The 12,657-nt window shown below is 49.1% G+C and overlaps 5 protein-coding genes across 5 annotated transcripts; 3 read left to right on the top strand and 2 right to left on the bottom strand.

Annotated features, from left to right (window-relative positions):
* Positions 1–2,263: 2,263 nt before the first annotated feature.
* Positions 2,264–2,803, top strand: GLAREA_04671 (uncharacterized protein; the record flags this gene model as incomplete). Its single annotated transcript, XM_008087048.1, has 1 exon — positions 2,264–2,803. One exon carries the CDS (start codon positions 2,264–2,266, stop codon positions 2,801–2,803), a length of 540 nt encoding a protein of 179 aa, XP_008085239.1.
* A 1,410-nt stretch (positions 2,804–4,213) lies between these two features.
* On the top strand, positions 4,214–6,053 carry GLAREA_04670 (Concanavalin A-like lectins/glucanase; the record flags this gene model as incomplete). The annotated part of the gene is made up of 3 exons (XM_008087047.1): positions 4,214–4,628; positions 4,676–5,060; positions 5,111–6,053. 3 exons carry the CDS (start codon positions 4,214–4,216, stop codon positions 6,051–6,053), a joined length of 1,743 nt encoding a protein of 580 aa, XP_008085238.1.
* A 1,054-nt stretch (positions 6,054–7,107) lies between these two features.
* Positions 7,108–8,418, bottom strand: GLAREA_04669 (RING/U-box; the record flags this gene model as incomplete). Its single annotated transcript, XM_008087046.1, has 1 exon — positions 7,108–8,418. The coding sequence occupies one exon, from the start codon at positions 8,416–8,418 to the stop codon at positions 7,108–7,110; it is 1,311 nt and encodes a 436-aa protein (XP_008085237.1).
* Positions 8,419–9,159: 741 nt separating this feature from the next.
* On the top strand, positions 9,160–11,452 carry GLAREA_04668 (uncharacterized protein; the record flags this gene model as incomplete). The annotated part of the gene is made up of 3 exons (XM_008087045.1): positions 9,160–9,250; positions 9,306–11,364; positions 11,434–11,452. 3 exons carry the CDS (start codon positions 9,160–9,162, stop codon positions 11,450–11,452), a joined length of 2,169 nt encoding a protein of 722 aa, XP_008085236.1.
* A 398-nt stretch (positions 11,453–11,850) lies between these two features.
* GLAREA_04667 (Cysteine proteinase) lies at positions 11,851–12,657 on the bottom strand (the record flags this gene model as incomplete). Its single annotated transcript, XM_008087044.1, has 2 exons — positions 11,851–12,548; positions 12,606–12,657. 2 exons carry the CDS (start codon positions 12,655–12,657, stop codon positions 11,851–11,853), a joined length of 750 nt encoding a protein of 249 aa, XP_008085235.1.

Here is a 12,657-nt window from a genome sequence, read left to right as displayed (position 1 = left end):
TCTAGGAGAAGACTTGTTGCGGCATTTCTCTGATTCGATCAACTTGCTTTGCTTAGGGCCTGTGTTGCCCACCCGCTTATGATGGAATAGTTCCACCGCAGGTGGGAATCCTACGAAGTCGTGATTGGTTTCCTTAGGCTTTGACTTTGCCTTTGTGTCAAGTTGCCCGGGACAACGTTCTCGACCTTCGAGTGTGTTGCTTGCTGGTGCTTGGAGTCGACCAAAGCAAAGGCGTGTTTTGTGGGCATCAATGTTGTTCAAGGACAGCCGTTCGTGGTTGAGTATTGTCACGAGTCACGCGCGTGGACTGAAGACTTGACATGCAAGGACTTTAGTCACTGGCCTCTGATCTCGAGGTCTGGACAGAATTTTCCAATGGGTGCATGTCGATCCACGCAAATCCAAAAAGGAACGGAGGTCATCTCAATGCAAAACTGGAAAATGTGATGGCAGCGGTGATTCGTGAGCGCGCTGTCTTTTCGACGTCAGCAATAAACAAGTGATCTCGGCGTTGTCAGTGAAAAACCAAGTACAGCAGGTGCGCTGGCAACCTGGACGCTTTCCATATTGACTCCAACTTGGTAAGGCACCGGTGCAGAAGCGCGAGGATTTTGCTCCCTCTGCAGGCAGAATTTGCACCGTACTGTAGTCAGTAGGGTAGTGAGTAGTCACCGAGTGGTCGCTTTCTAAACATTGTCGATGAGGTCAACGTTATCGACTCAACAACCGAAAGGATGAGTTTCGGTATTACCCACCCACTGCAGGCTGTCCAGAAGCAGAAACGAATGGGGACGGGGATGTCGGAACTTTTCTGGTCGGTTGGGACGACTGCATCGCGTCCAGTGCGCAATCGAGTATCGGTTTGGCTGTTCCTGCGTGGCTTCGCCTTGCCAGCTGCCAACTCGCAAGACCGCTTGCGCCAATGTTCTTTTGCCTTTCCCTTCTCTTGCTTCTGTCTTTGCTTCTTCGAACGCGTGGCAACTTGCACGTCGAAAAGTTGGCCAGCGACGGTGCGGTGCCTGGATTTGTGCAAAGACGAAAACTCAGGGGTGGGGGGGGGAATGCTTCGTTGCAAGGTCTCTCTGCCCTCCCCCCTCTACGGGACGGAAGACCGTTGGAGCAGATCCCGCATCCCCCACGATTGGCTGCTACCCTGTCTTGGCCCTGACGCCGCTCAGGTCCCGTCAGCGTTTTCCATCGTCCAGCACATTGACACATGGCCAGCGCAGGTACGCAGCCAATCAGCGGCGGAGCGCAAGACGAGCAAATGCAGGTGTCTGAGATTTTGAAGAAGCTTCCCTGGACTCGTCGGTACTGATCTTCTCACCCGGCTGACTGTGTGAGATGCGAGATGTGAGCAACTCCTTCCGTTCGGAGATCAGAAAGTTTGGTTGACCTGCTCGCTTGTGACCCAGACCTTGGGCCTTGAGGAGTGCTCTGAGAGGGCTCTCAGGACTTGCTGTCTGGCGCAAGTCCTCGACACTGGTCAACTCCAGTTACTCCACCCTCTCCACACCACCATCAGCGAGAAAACTCAGAGACCGCGCAGACGCGAGGACGTTCTGGATGCCGCAGATCCTTCCTTACAGACATTGTTTCTCTGCCAATGACCCACTCCCGTAGCAGCAGTAGCATCAGCCCGAGCAGTAACCGACCAAAAGCGCCAGTTTTCAATTCCCATGCTACCAAGTCCCCCGATGCCCTACCAAACGGTGGCCCAACACTGCTAATGAGAGATGGCCCTCCCTGAAACTCCAACCGGCGTTGCCACGACCTACACGGCCGCCTTTCACTATATGAAGGCCACCATCTCCCCCCGAATTTAGTTTGCTTCCCATCACAATCCTTTGGTGCTATTTATCAGTTCTTCGTTGACGTCGAGGCTCTCACTCCTTCCTTTTTACAAATCTCGATCTGTGATCGCCGATATACTCTCTCTCCCCAAGCCAAGCTTCCTCTAAAGAGCAATTCTTAGCTTTCTGTCCGCGACAGTGTCACTACGACATCATTAGCCTCACGCAACACTCAAACTATACCAGACCGTCTTGACGACTCACCTCACACACAACATCGATCGACTACTTGTTCTTAGCAGCAACTACTAAATTCGACCGACCAACTTGTTAGAAATCTCAAAATATAAGCAGAGTTCTTTCTCACCCACCATCCTTCACAATCAAACAACTTCAGACTCAGACAATTCCTCAACCACAATCCCTGAAAACCCAAATCCACTCAACGTCAACTCAACAACATCATCACAATGCAATATTCCATCAAGAACCTCCTTTTCGGAGCCGCTGCGCTCGCTGCTGTCGCCGCTGCCAACTCGGTGACCTTCCAAAATCAAGACAGTGTCACCCGGACCATTGTTTTCACTGGATCGGAGAACATGGCCAGCCCTGAGAATTTCGTGCTCGAGGGTCATGGCATCACGAAGGTCGAATTCCCGACTGGATGGATCGGTAACTGGTACGCTGTCTCTGAGGGAGCAGACAATGTCCCCGGAATGCTTGGAGAGGTAACTTTCGACGCCTTCAACGGCATCACCTTTTTTGACATCTCTGCGATTGTCAACCCAGACGACGTAAATAATGTCAAGATGTTATACCCCGCCAACCTCGAGCTTCCTACCTCCGGCTGCCAGGACTTTCCATGCGCCAATGCCTACAACAAGTGGGATGATGTCCAAACCCAAGCTACCGCGGACCACGACCTCGTCTGCTTGTTGGGCACACTCGAGGCTCAACCTGAGCCTGAGCGCCGTCTCCGCCGTGGTTCTCGCAAGGACTCCGCCAACTAAGCTTTCCGCTTCGTCCTTTTCATCACGTCGACTTTCGTGACTTTCGTACCCCTTCTGCAACCTCCGCTTGCGTAGACTTTCAGAAGGGTTTCCTTTTTTTTGGGAGGGGGGATGAAAGACGGTTTCGTCACTATGCGCCGCGAGTAGGCTGCAAGTGATGGACTTGAATTCGATGACTTTATGAATTGAAGGGGAACTTTAGAAACTGGGCCTGGAAATCGAGAGTCATTCTCGTGGTGTTACTTGGAATTATGATACCGCAAGTCTTCAGGCTTACTTGTTTGGGTGTATACACTCTTTGTTTTTGGCGATAGACTGGAGGAAATTTCACTTCTTGGACATCTTTAGGGAATATAGACTTGGAATGAAATATTTTAACCAAATAAACGCGTACCTTTCTCACATTGTGACATTGACAATCATGGCCCATCGTTTTGCAGGTTTTGGTGTTCCTGCGAAGTCGTCTGTCGTTGACCTGTCCCACCCACATGCCCAGACGTTGTTACCGCCAGCCACGCACGCGCCCACGTTGCGATGTTTCAAAGAGATCTTCACTGCCGACACGTGGGGGACCTATCGACCCCCAAACTCACAACTTCCTCGAACACTCTGACGCACATAGAAACGAAACCTCAAGCTAATAAAATTCTTTCGGCGTTAGTGGTGCGCTGTCTGTTTCTTTCAACCGAGGCATCCGATTTCTGTAGTCCCAAAGTGTTTTCGATTAACTGGCACTTCTAGAACGTAGAGTCGACGGTATTGGGCTAAGTAAGTGTAAGCTTCTATCATAGTTAGCGTACCAGAGTTGGAATTTGCATCAATGGAAATGAATTCGATGTTGATCGTGTGCGAAAGCGAACACGAGTCAAGATGATCGACACACAGTAGTACCTGATAGTAGTTTGTGGTGGTAAAACAGACGGTGCTGTTCGTGTGAAGCTACGCGGTTTAAGCTTATGTGCGCGGAATCAGATCGAGATGCCGCGGGGAGGGATGTCGACGTTTAGAGGAGATGGCAAGCGCACTGGATGTGAGCTGAAACGAAGGGATTGCAGAATCGGAAGTTGAAGAGGATGAGACGTGAATGGATTGGGTTGCGGGTGCAAAAGATGGGATGAACCCCTTTTCAGCACACCCAATCAATTCCATGCACACCGGGAGAGATTAGATGGAAGGGCCCCTGCATCCAAGCTGCCCGCGACAGCGACCTTGAATTGAGAACCACAGCATCTCGAGAACCTACACTCCTTCAACACCCTCACGGCGACTCGCTCTGTGCAGCTTTGCACATTCCATTCCTTTACCACTATTGACGCCAGATGTCAATACCACACTCTTTATAAAACTTACCACGCGTCGGCGTCCTCACGATAAACGCTCTTTTAGCCCTTTTAATTTCCTAATCTCACAATGCGAGTCCGTTCTTTTCTCCTAGGAGCTTCAATCCTCTCCTCCGTCTCAGCGCAGACATGGACGAGTTGCAACCCGCTCAACACCACCTGTCCGAACAACGCCGCGCTGGGCACCGAACACACATTCATTTTCAACCAATCCTCGGCCGTCACCAACACCTTCAACATCACCAATGGCGTGCTGGCGTACGGCGCTCAGGGCGCGGAATTCACGATCAATAAACGCCGCGAGAGTCCCACGATTCAGAGTCTATGGCACATCATGTTTGGCAGCGTCAGCGTGGTGATGAAGGCCGCGACGGGGACGGGGATCGTGAGTAGTATTGTGCTGCAGAGCGATGATCTGGATGAGATTGATTGGGAGTTTGTCGGCGGGAATGCGACGCATGCGCAGACGAATTATTTTGGGAAAGGTATGTGATGTGCGGGAGAGGTTGGGGTTGTGTTAACGAGAATGTAGGAAATACGACGTCGTTTGATCGTGCGGTGTATTACCCCGTTTCCACGGATGTCAGGGAAAATTTCCATAATTATACTGTGGTTTGGACGGCGGAGAATTTGAAGTGGATGATTGATGGGGTGACGGTTAGGGTCTTGAATTATTCGCAAGCTAATGGCGGTCATAATTATCCGCAGACTCCTTCGACGGTGAGATTGGGTATCTGGGCGGGTGGTGATCCGGATATGCCAAAGGGGACGATTGAGTGGGCGGGTGGTGAGACGGATTTCACAAAGGGACCGTATACGATGTTTGTGCAGCAGGTTGAGGTTAAGGATTATGGGACTGGGAAGGAGTATCATTGGGCGGATCGCAGTGGTAGTTGGGAAAGCATTCAGTCTATTGGGTATGTATATTCTTTTGACACATATCGTACCAAACTAACAAAATAACTAGGGGCAACTCCACAGCCGCCCAGACAATCTTCAAAGAGACACATCCAGATCCGACAATTGCCCAGAAATGGGAAGCTCTCCCTACTGGAACGAAGATTGGAGTATATTCCGGTGCTGGTGGAGCAGCAGCTCTCATGTTCATGGCTCTTCTGTTCTTCTTCTTCAGACAACGACGGGCCGGTCGTATCGAACGAGACGCTTACAACGCCAAAGTCGAAAAAGAACGCGAGGACCAATTTCGGGAAAATGTCGAACTCAAGAAAAAGGGTGAAGGAGGATGGAATGAAAGAGATCTAGCAAATCAAGGAGATGATGCACTAGGCGGCTGGAGTGCAGCCCATGCAACACCTGAAAAGGATCGGGATATGGACGCCCATTCAATTGCCAGGACGCACGTCAGTGATTATCCTTCACGCGCCGAAACCCCAACATTCTCCGAAAGTGCAAGCGCAGTACAACCAGCTACTTTACTAGGAAATCTCCCTTTCCGCGCAAACGAATGGCATGGCGGAAACCAAGGCGGTCTCATTAACGACGCAGGCAACGCCCACACAGGAGCCTACTCTAACCAAACTCCCACCCTCCCATTCTCAACCCAATCCCCTCAATACAACAACCACAACTACCAACCCCGCGGTCTCGTCGCCTCCGTCCAAACAGCCGGCTTCAGCAACGCAGCTTTCTCACCCACCCGCTCCGCAAGCCCTAGTTTCCCCTTCCCAAGCCAGTCACCCGTGTCACCACAATTAGGCTTCAGCGCTTCCTCAACCTCGCTCCATTCCAATTACTCGAACCCGGCGAGAGGACTCGTTGCGTCGGCGCAGACGGCGCATTCGGGTGGGTATTCGGGGAGGTTTCAACCTAGGTCGGTGAGTGAGACGCAGAGGTCGCCGCGGGCTCATGGCGGGCAGATGGGGGGTGGTGGTGGGTATCAGCGGTTTTGAGTGAGGATTGGGTTTGGAGTTGAGGGTTGTATATAGCGTGGATTGATTTGGTGGGGTTTTTGTTGATAAGAGCTTGATGTTTTGAATATGGGCGTGGCGTTTTGGGCGAGTTTTGAGCGCAAGAGATGAGATAATCGAGCGTATACATATTTCCGTACATACCTTCAATTTCGGGAAAGAGATAACCTCAAGGTAGAACTATTGTGTTAGCAGGTAGGTCTCATTGAAACTCAATCTTCGTCTTTCATTTTATTCTATGTCATGTTAGGAAGGGGTATTAGTCGACAAAAGGAAGGAGCAATGATGAGATGGTACTCGTTTGATCGGAGTGACACGATGTTACACTATATCTCCTTCGTCGTTGTTGAGTGACCTTGTAGACTTTGGAACTCTGCTTCCGAGAAGGTTTGCTACTATGAGATGAGGCATGTCACGTTTTTTATATGAGAAGAAGTCGTAGTCCACTTTCACGTAAGAACTGACTCACAGACTTATGCTTTCAACGACTTTACAATTCTGTCGTTTACCCTTAACTGGGCAGTTTGGGTGTTGAGGGTTTGTCCGCTAGTGTGTCGGTATCTTGGCCTGAAGTTCATCGGGCTGACATATTTAGGTTCGTGGGTGCAGGTGGGAGGGTGGTAGAAGTTGGGGGTGCTTGCTATATATGTAAGAATGAGAATGTCGCTTTTTTTTAAGATATAGGTTTTTATGGAGATGGTTTGGGTGAAATGTGTTTAGGCGTTTGTGATGTTCTTAATATAATATTTATATGCCGTTTGTGAGGGTGTTAATTGAGGAGTAGAGATAGGGAGTATGGTAACAGATTAGGACTTAGCTGTCTCATTATTTGGGAGAGGAGGTGAACAGTGGGTTATTTTGAGGGGTATAATTTTTTAGTTATTGCTGCAGTAGTTAGTGTTGTGATAGATTCAATTACACTATACCCAACCATCCTAAATCCACATCGGGTATCACACATCCCATCCCATAAACCAGACGCCTCACCATTCCCATATATACAAATCAAAACCTCCACCAACACCCCCAAAAAATTCTACACCATAATCCTCCTCAACCCCTCCGTCCCCCCTAACACCCGTCTACCCGTAACAGCACACCTCCCCTTCCCACTCTCCCACTTCCCTTCTCTGCCTTCCATCCATGCCTCCTGCTTCTCATGATTCCCCTCGAGCCAGCGATGGATACAAGGGTAGCAGAATACGAAACCTGTTTGGCAGGCTGTCGCGGTCGTAATTTCTTGCTCGCAGATGGGACAGAGTTCTGTGTTTGAGGGGATGGGGACGGTGAGGATGGGGAGGAGGGTTGTGGAGGCTATGGGTGGGTTTTTGGCTTCCATTTTCTGTGACTCGCTGTTTTCGGTTTGAGATTGGATGTCGGTTGATGAGGTTTTATTTGAAGGACTGAATCTGGTACTTAGAGTTGAGAGTCCACTGACTACAGGCGGCGGTAGTTCAATCCCTTCCGCAGCTTTTCTGCTTAGTTGTCTTGCGAAATCGCTCGCGTGCCACCATTCCAAGAACTTTAATGCGAAGATACTGGTCGGTAATAGCACTTTTAAACTTCCCAACGCCCGTTCTCCCATAACTCTTGGACTGAAAATACTGGTAACCCCGAGATTCCCACCCGCTGGCCCCGTACTCGGCTTCGGTTCGGACAACGCACTAATAGCACGGTAATCCTCCTCTCCTAACCTCCTCATCCTCGTTCCAACCAACCAGAAAAATGGATTATGGAACCTCGAGTTGTCAAATAGGTAGGATATATTGAAAGCCAACACCGCAAAATAATAAGCCGCATTGATACTCGGATACACATTCCGCAGAAACCATCGATAGTAATGTAATATCCTCTGCTTTATCGTCGGGTTCGCAGGCATTCGCGTGTAATTCCCGCCTAGCAAAGCGCGAGGAGCATTGATCTCGTAACTCTCATCCAATTTCCTCTTAAGATACGGCAGTCCGACCATTATAGCGAGATTCTTCCATACATCCCCCTTTCCCAATTTCAACGCACTTCGAACATGTCCCGGCGCGCCGATCTGCGCCCGCGGTATTTCGCCAACGGATAACGCCTTTTCCCGCTTCAAACCGTAGAAGTTCTCGGTGAAGCCACCGCCGTGGGTGGTGAGGTAGTGGCGTTCTACCAGGAGCATGATGAGGGCGTAGAGTTCATCGAAGGAGTTTAGGACGCGGAGGAGGTAGCGTGGGTGTCGGTGGGTGGCTACTGTGAGCAGGTAGCGGAGGGAGGGGGGAAGGAGGGAGGAAAGTTGGGCTTCCGAGAGGAGTTCGAAGAGGGAGGGTTTTTGGGGGTCGAATGTTGATTGGAGGGTTGGGAGGAACTCCATGATGGGTGAGGAGTTGGAGTGATGCGAGGGTTGGTGATGTTTGTGAGGTTGTGTTTGATGTTGCTGAGGGAATCCACAAGGCTGAGAGGAATTCTATGCCGAGGTCTACTTTAACCAACCTGGAACGAGTGGAACCGGTATTCAGTCGAATGATCAGACATTTTTGTACATTCTAATACTCTAAGTATCCTACGGTTTCATATATTTTGTTTCTGAACATGTAAATTTTAATTTCCAATTGCTACCGGTCACTGCCGTTATCGTGCACCTGGTGGCCCCCAAAATAGCATCCCGATCTGGCCAAGCAAACACTCTGACCACCAAATCAGGAGAAATGTCACAGCCATGAGAGATTCTTCGTTCTAGCACTTCCTGCTCAGGTATTTTCATTGCGAAGACACGACCAGTTTGTTGCCCTGATTGGCACTCTATATCTGCTTTGTTACTGCTATTATTCAAGAGCCTCGCAATTACCCGGCCCCGTCGTACTTTTCCATCCATCTACAACGGCACTTTGTGCCATTACACTCGTTTGTATGCTGTAGTCCGCCACGCGTTTCAATTCCACATACCCAACACGGCACCTTGCAGGTCTTCGGCACTGAACGGAGGACAGTTACTTTTATTTACAGGTTAAACTCGACACATCAGATAGCAGGACATAATTACAACTTGAAGTGGAAGGCGCCAAAGGGGTGGTCGAGACCGAGATACTTCATGAATAGCGCATAGCGTGTCAACATGGCCGCAGATTTCCGGTTGACAGGAGTTTTGGGGAAGATAGTAACAATTCTTCAAGTAGCTTCAGTTACCCAGGCGTTTTATATCCCAGGTAGGAGGAAATGGCAATTCAATCCCGTCTGAGATGTGCCTAACTGGTACTCTAGGTTGGTCCGTCAAAAGCTACAAAAACGACGAAGCAATTCCTCTCTTAGTCAACAAGGTCTACTCAGACAATACCCAATTACAGTATGCATACTATGATCTGCCATTCGTATGCCCGCCCAAAGGAGCCCATCAAGCAGGACTCCCGCTGTTGAGTGGGCAAACGATCTCACTAAACCTGGGAGAGGTTCTACGAGGTGATCGAATCACACAATCCGACATCGAGCTGGTGATGGGGAAAGACTCGCCCTGTAACTTTCTATGCTCGAAAACCATCACAAGAAAGGATCTGAAAAGGGCTCGAGAGATGGTGCGGGATGGTTATGTGGCCGAATGGATTGTGGATAATCTGCCTGGTGCGACGAGCTTTGTGACGGTGGACAAAACGAAAAAGTACTACGCTGCGGGATTCAAGATTGGATATAAAGATATCGAGCTTAGTTCCGGCAGAAATCGATACTACATCAACAACCATCTCACGATTGTCATTCGTTACCGGAAAGCCCCTGGAAAGGACGGCGAAAGGGGCGGAAAGGTTGTCGTTGCTTTTGAAGTGTATACGAAAAGTGTCGGACAGGACAAACGACTTGCAGATGGATGTCCAGAAGACCTGAATGAGGTTGAAACACCTATGGAATTGTACATTCAGCCAAACTCGACCGACTTTTCGGATCTATACCCACATTCCTCGTACCATCCGCATGAGAGCGATATGGATATCAACGACGGTGCGACGCTAGATGTCCCGTATACATACTCTGTATACTGGCGCGAAGACGATAAGATTGAATGGGCGCATCGTTGGGATATGTATTTTGTCAATCAGGAAGAAGGTTCGAGGATCCATTGGCTTGCGATCATCAACTCTATCATCATTTCTGGTTCATTGAGTGCAATTGTAGCTATGATTCTCGCCCGGACGATTCGAGGCGACATCAAGACTTACAAGGATGCCTCAGTGGAAGAGGGTAAATCAAAGCTTAAGAGAAAACCTAGAAGCGGGGCGAGAACACCAAAAGGAGAGAAAACTAGTTCAGGCTTGCTTGACCAAGTCGCTGACATGGAGAACGATGCTGACGTTTCTTCTGACGATGAAGCTTTAGAAGATGTCACCGGCTGGAAATTGCTACATGGTGATGTCTTCCGGGCTCCTGCTTATGGTTACGTTCTTGCACCACTTGTCGGATCTGGAATGCAACTGATTTTCGTGGCTTTTGGACTGCTTTTCCTAAGCAGCCTGGGCGTCCTCAATCCCAGTTTCCGGGGTGGGTTCGTCAGCTGTGGAGTTGGACTTTTCGTCTTTGCTGGTATCTTCTCAGGCTACTTTTCTGGTCGCGTCTACAAGACTTTTGGAGGCAAGAATTGGAGAAAGAATACCCTCATTACCGCTGCGCTCTTTCCCGGACTTCTATTCGCATTGGTGTTCATTCTGAATTTATTCGTCTGGGCTCAAGCTTCATCCACAGCCCTGCCATTCGGTACGCTTATTGGACTTATCCTACTCTGGCTATGTATCCAGGTTCCCCTTGTGTATGTAGGGAGTTGGTACGGCTATCTCCGCACTGGGGCCTGGGAACATCCCACAAAGACGACGGCTCTTCCACGGCAGCTACCGCTAGGCCAACCATGGTACATACAACCATATCAGTCGATTCTACTGGCTGGTCTCATTCCTTTTGCGGTCATCTTCATCGAACTACTTTACGTCTTCCAATCGCTTTGGCAAGATAAAAGCGGTTACTATTATGTCTTTGGATTCCTATCGGTTGTCTCCGTCATCTTGATACTCACCATTGCCGAGGTCACAGTTGTCACTATTTACATCAAGCTTTGTAGCGAAGACTATAATTGGTGGTGGCATTCTTTCTTCGTGGGTGGCGGTAGTGCTGTTTGGGTTTTTGTCTACTGCATCTGGTATTATCTGACAAAACTCCACATTGAAGGGTTCATCAGCAGCCTGCTTTTCTTCAGTTATAGTTTTATTGCGTGTGTTGTTTATGGGTTACTCTGCGGAACTGTAGGCTTCTTGACGGCATATGCGTTTGTGCGGAGGATTTATGGGTAAGTTCTCCATTCCAAATGCACTACCCCGAAACACTCTGGAGTAGATCTTGCTAACTGATATTCCAGTGCTATTAAAGCCGATTAAACAGCTAGAGATACTACTTACATACGGTTTTGTCTTCAATAAATGCCTAAAAAGGTAGCTTAATGGGTTGGTATTGGTAGAACTTTACAACCGGATTAGGGTGTTTGGCTAACACGCCACTCGAATGAGATAATGAGAGCGCTATAGATAGATTTTTCGAAGTCTCTAAACTTAATGAAATGAATTCCGAACAAGATTTTGGTACTATCAGCTAACGTGGTCAAGTGACGTTTATTCCCTGGGATCCTGAACTTACACCTTCAAATTATTTCGTGGTGCAGGTGGATCACAGCCCTGAGGAGAAATGGGGTTGGTTTCTTCATGTTATTCATTAATTATTCTAGTCTCTCGCGGTCCTCTTCCCATTTCAAATGATCTAGCACAGCTATACCCCTGCATCAACCCTCAGCAAGAGCAATACAGCTGAATCTCAGTTCACCTCCTCCACTGGCCTTTTCTAACTCAATAATTCTGCCAATCCCCAACGCAAGCGCTTTCTCACTCAAAACATCCTCGTCATCCGCCAACTGACCACGCTCAATAGGTCCCTTCCGACTACCTTCCAGCTCCCACAGCTTTCCATCATCGCCCTTAATGAAAGCTATAAAGTGCCCAGCTTCATTTCCTCCCTCCGCATCAGGAGCAACAGTATCACCCATCTCTGCTACACTTTGATGAGCCTCTTCGAACTCCTTATTATCGTACAAATACTGGGCTCGCTCTTCAATTTTCAACGGTAGAGCTTCCTCTCTGATTCTCGCCAGAATCGAGCCAGGTTCAACAAAATGCCTGGCAGGTCCATTGATGGCAAGATGTGTAAGACCATACGAGCCACACGCATGCCCGATGGTCTGTTTGAACCAAACAACAGGCTCATCGGCACCAAATCCTGTGTACTCAGGCTTTGCGTCGTCTTCAGCCTTCCGCTCAGCATACCATGCTGGTGTGCGAGGAATAATGACGAGAAGAGCAAGGCAAGGCCGTGGAATCATGGCAAGAAGTGAGCGCTCTGTGAGTGAATATACGTCATGGAATTTGAGTCGAGGAGAGAGTCCTAGCTTTGGAGCAAGTGCGTTCATCACCTCCGGATTATTTTCTGTCAAGTTCAGTTAGTGTTTGCTCACTATTGACCCGGCTGGGAAGGGAAATTAACCAAGAACCGTAAAGTACTTTTTGCCATTGACATATTCGACTGGGATAGGCAT

This window comes from Glarea lozoyensis, assembly GCF_000409485.1.
Source record: "Glarea lozoyensis ATCC 20868 chromosome Unknown GLAREA5, whole genome shotgun sequence".
Taxonomy (NCBI): domain Eukaryota; kingdom Fungi; phylum Ascomycota; class Leotiomycetes; order Helotiales; family Helotiaceae; genus Glarea; species Glarea lozoyensis.
Note: the sequence above shows the minus strand (reverse complement) of the source record. Positions and strands in the feature narration are given on the sequence as shown.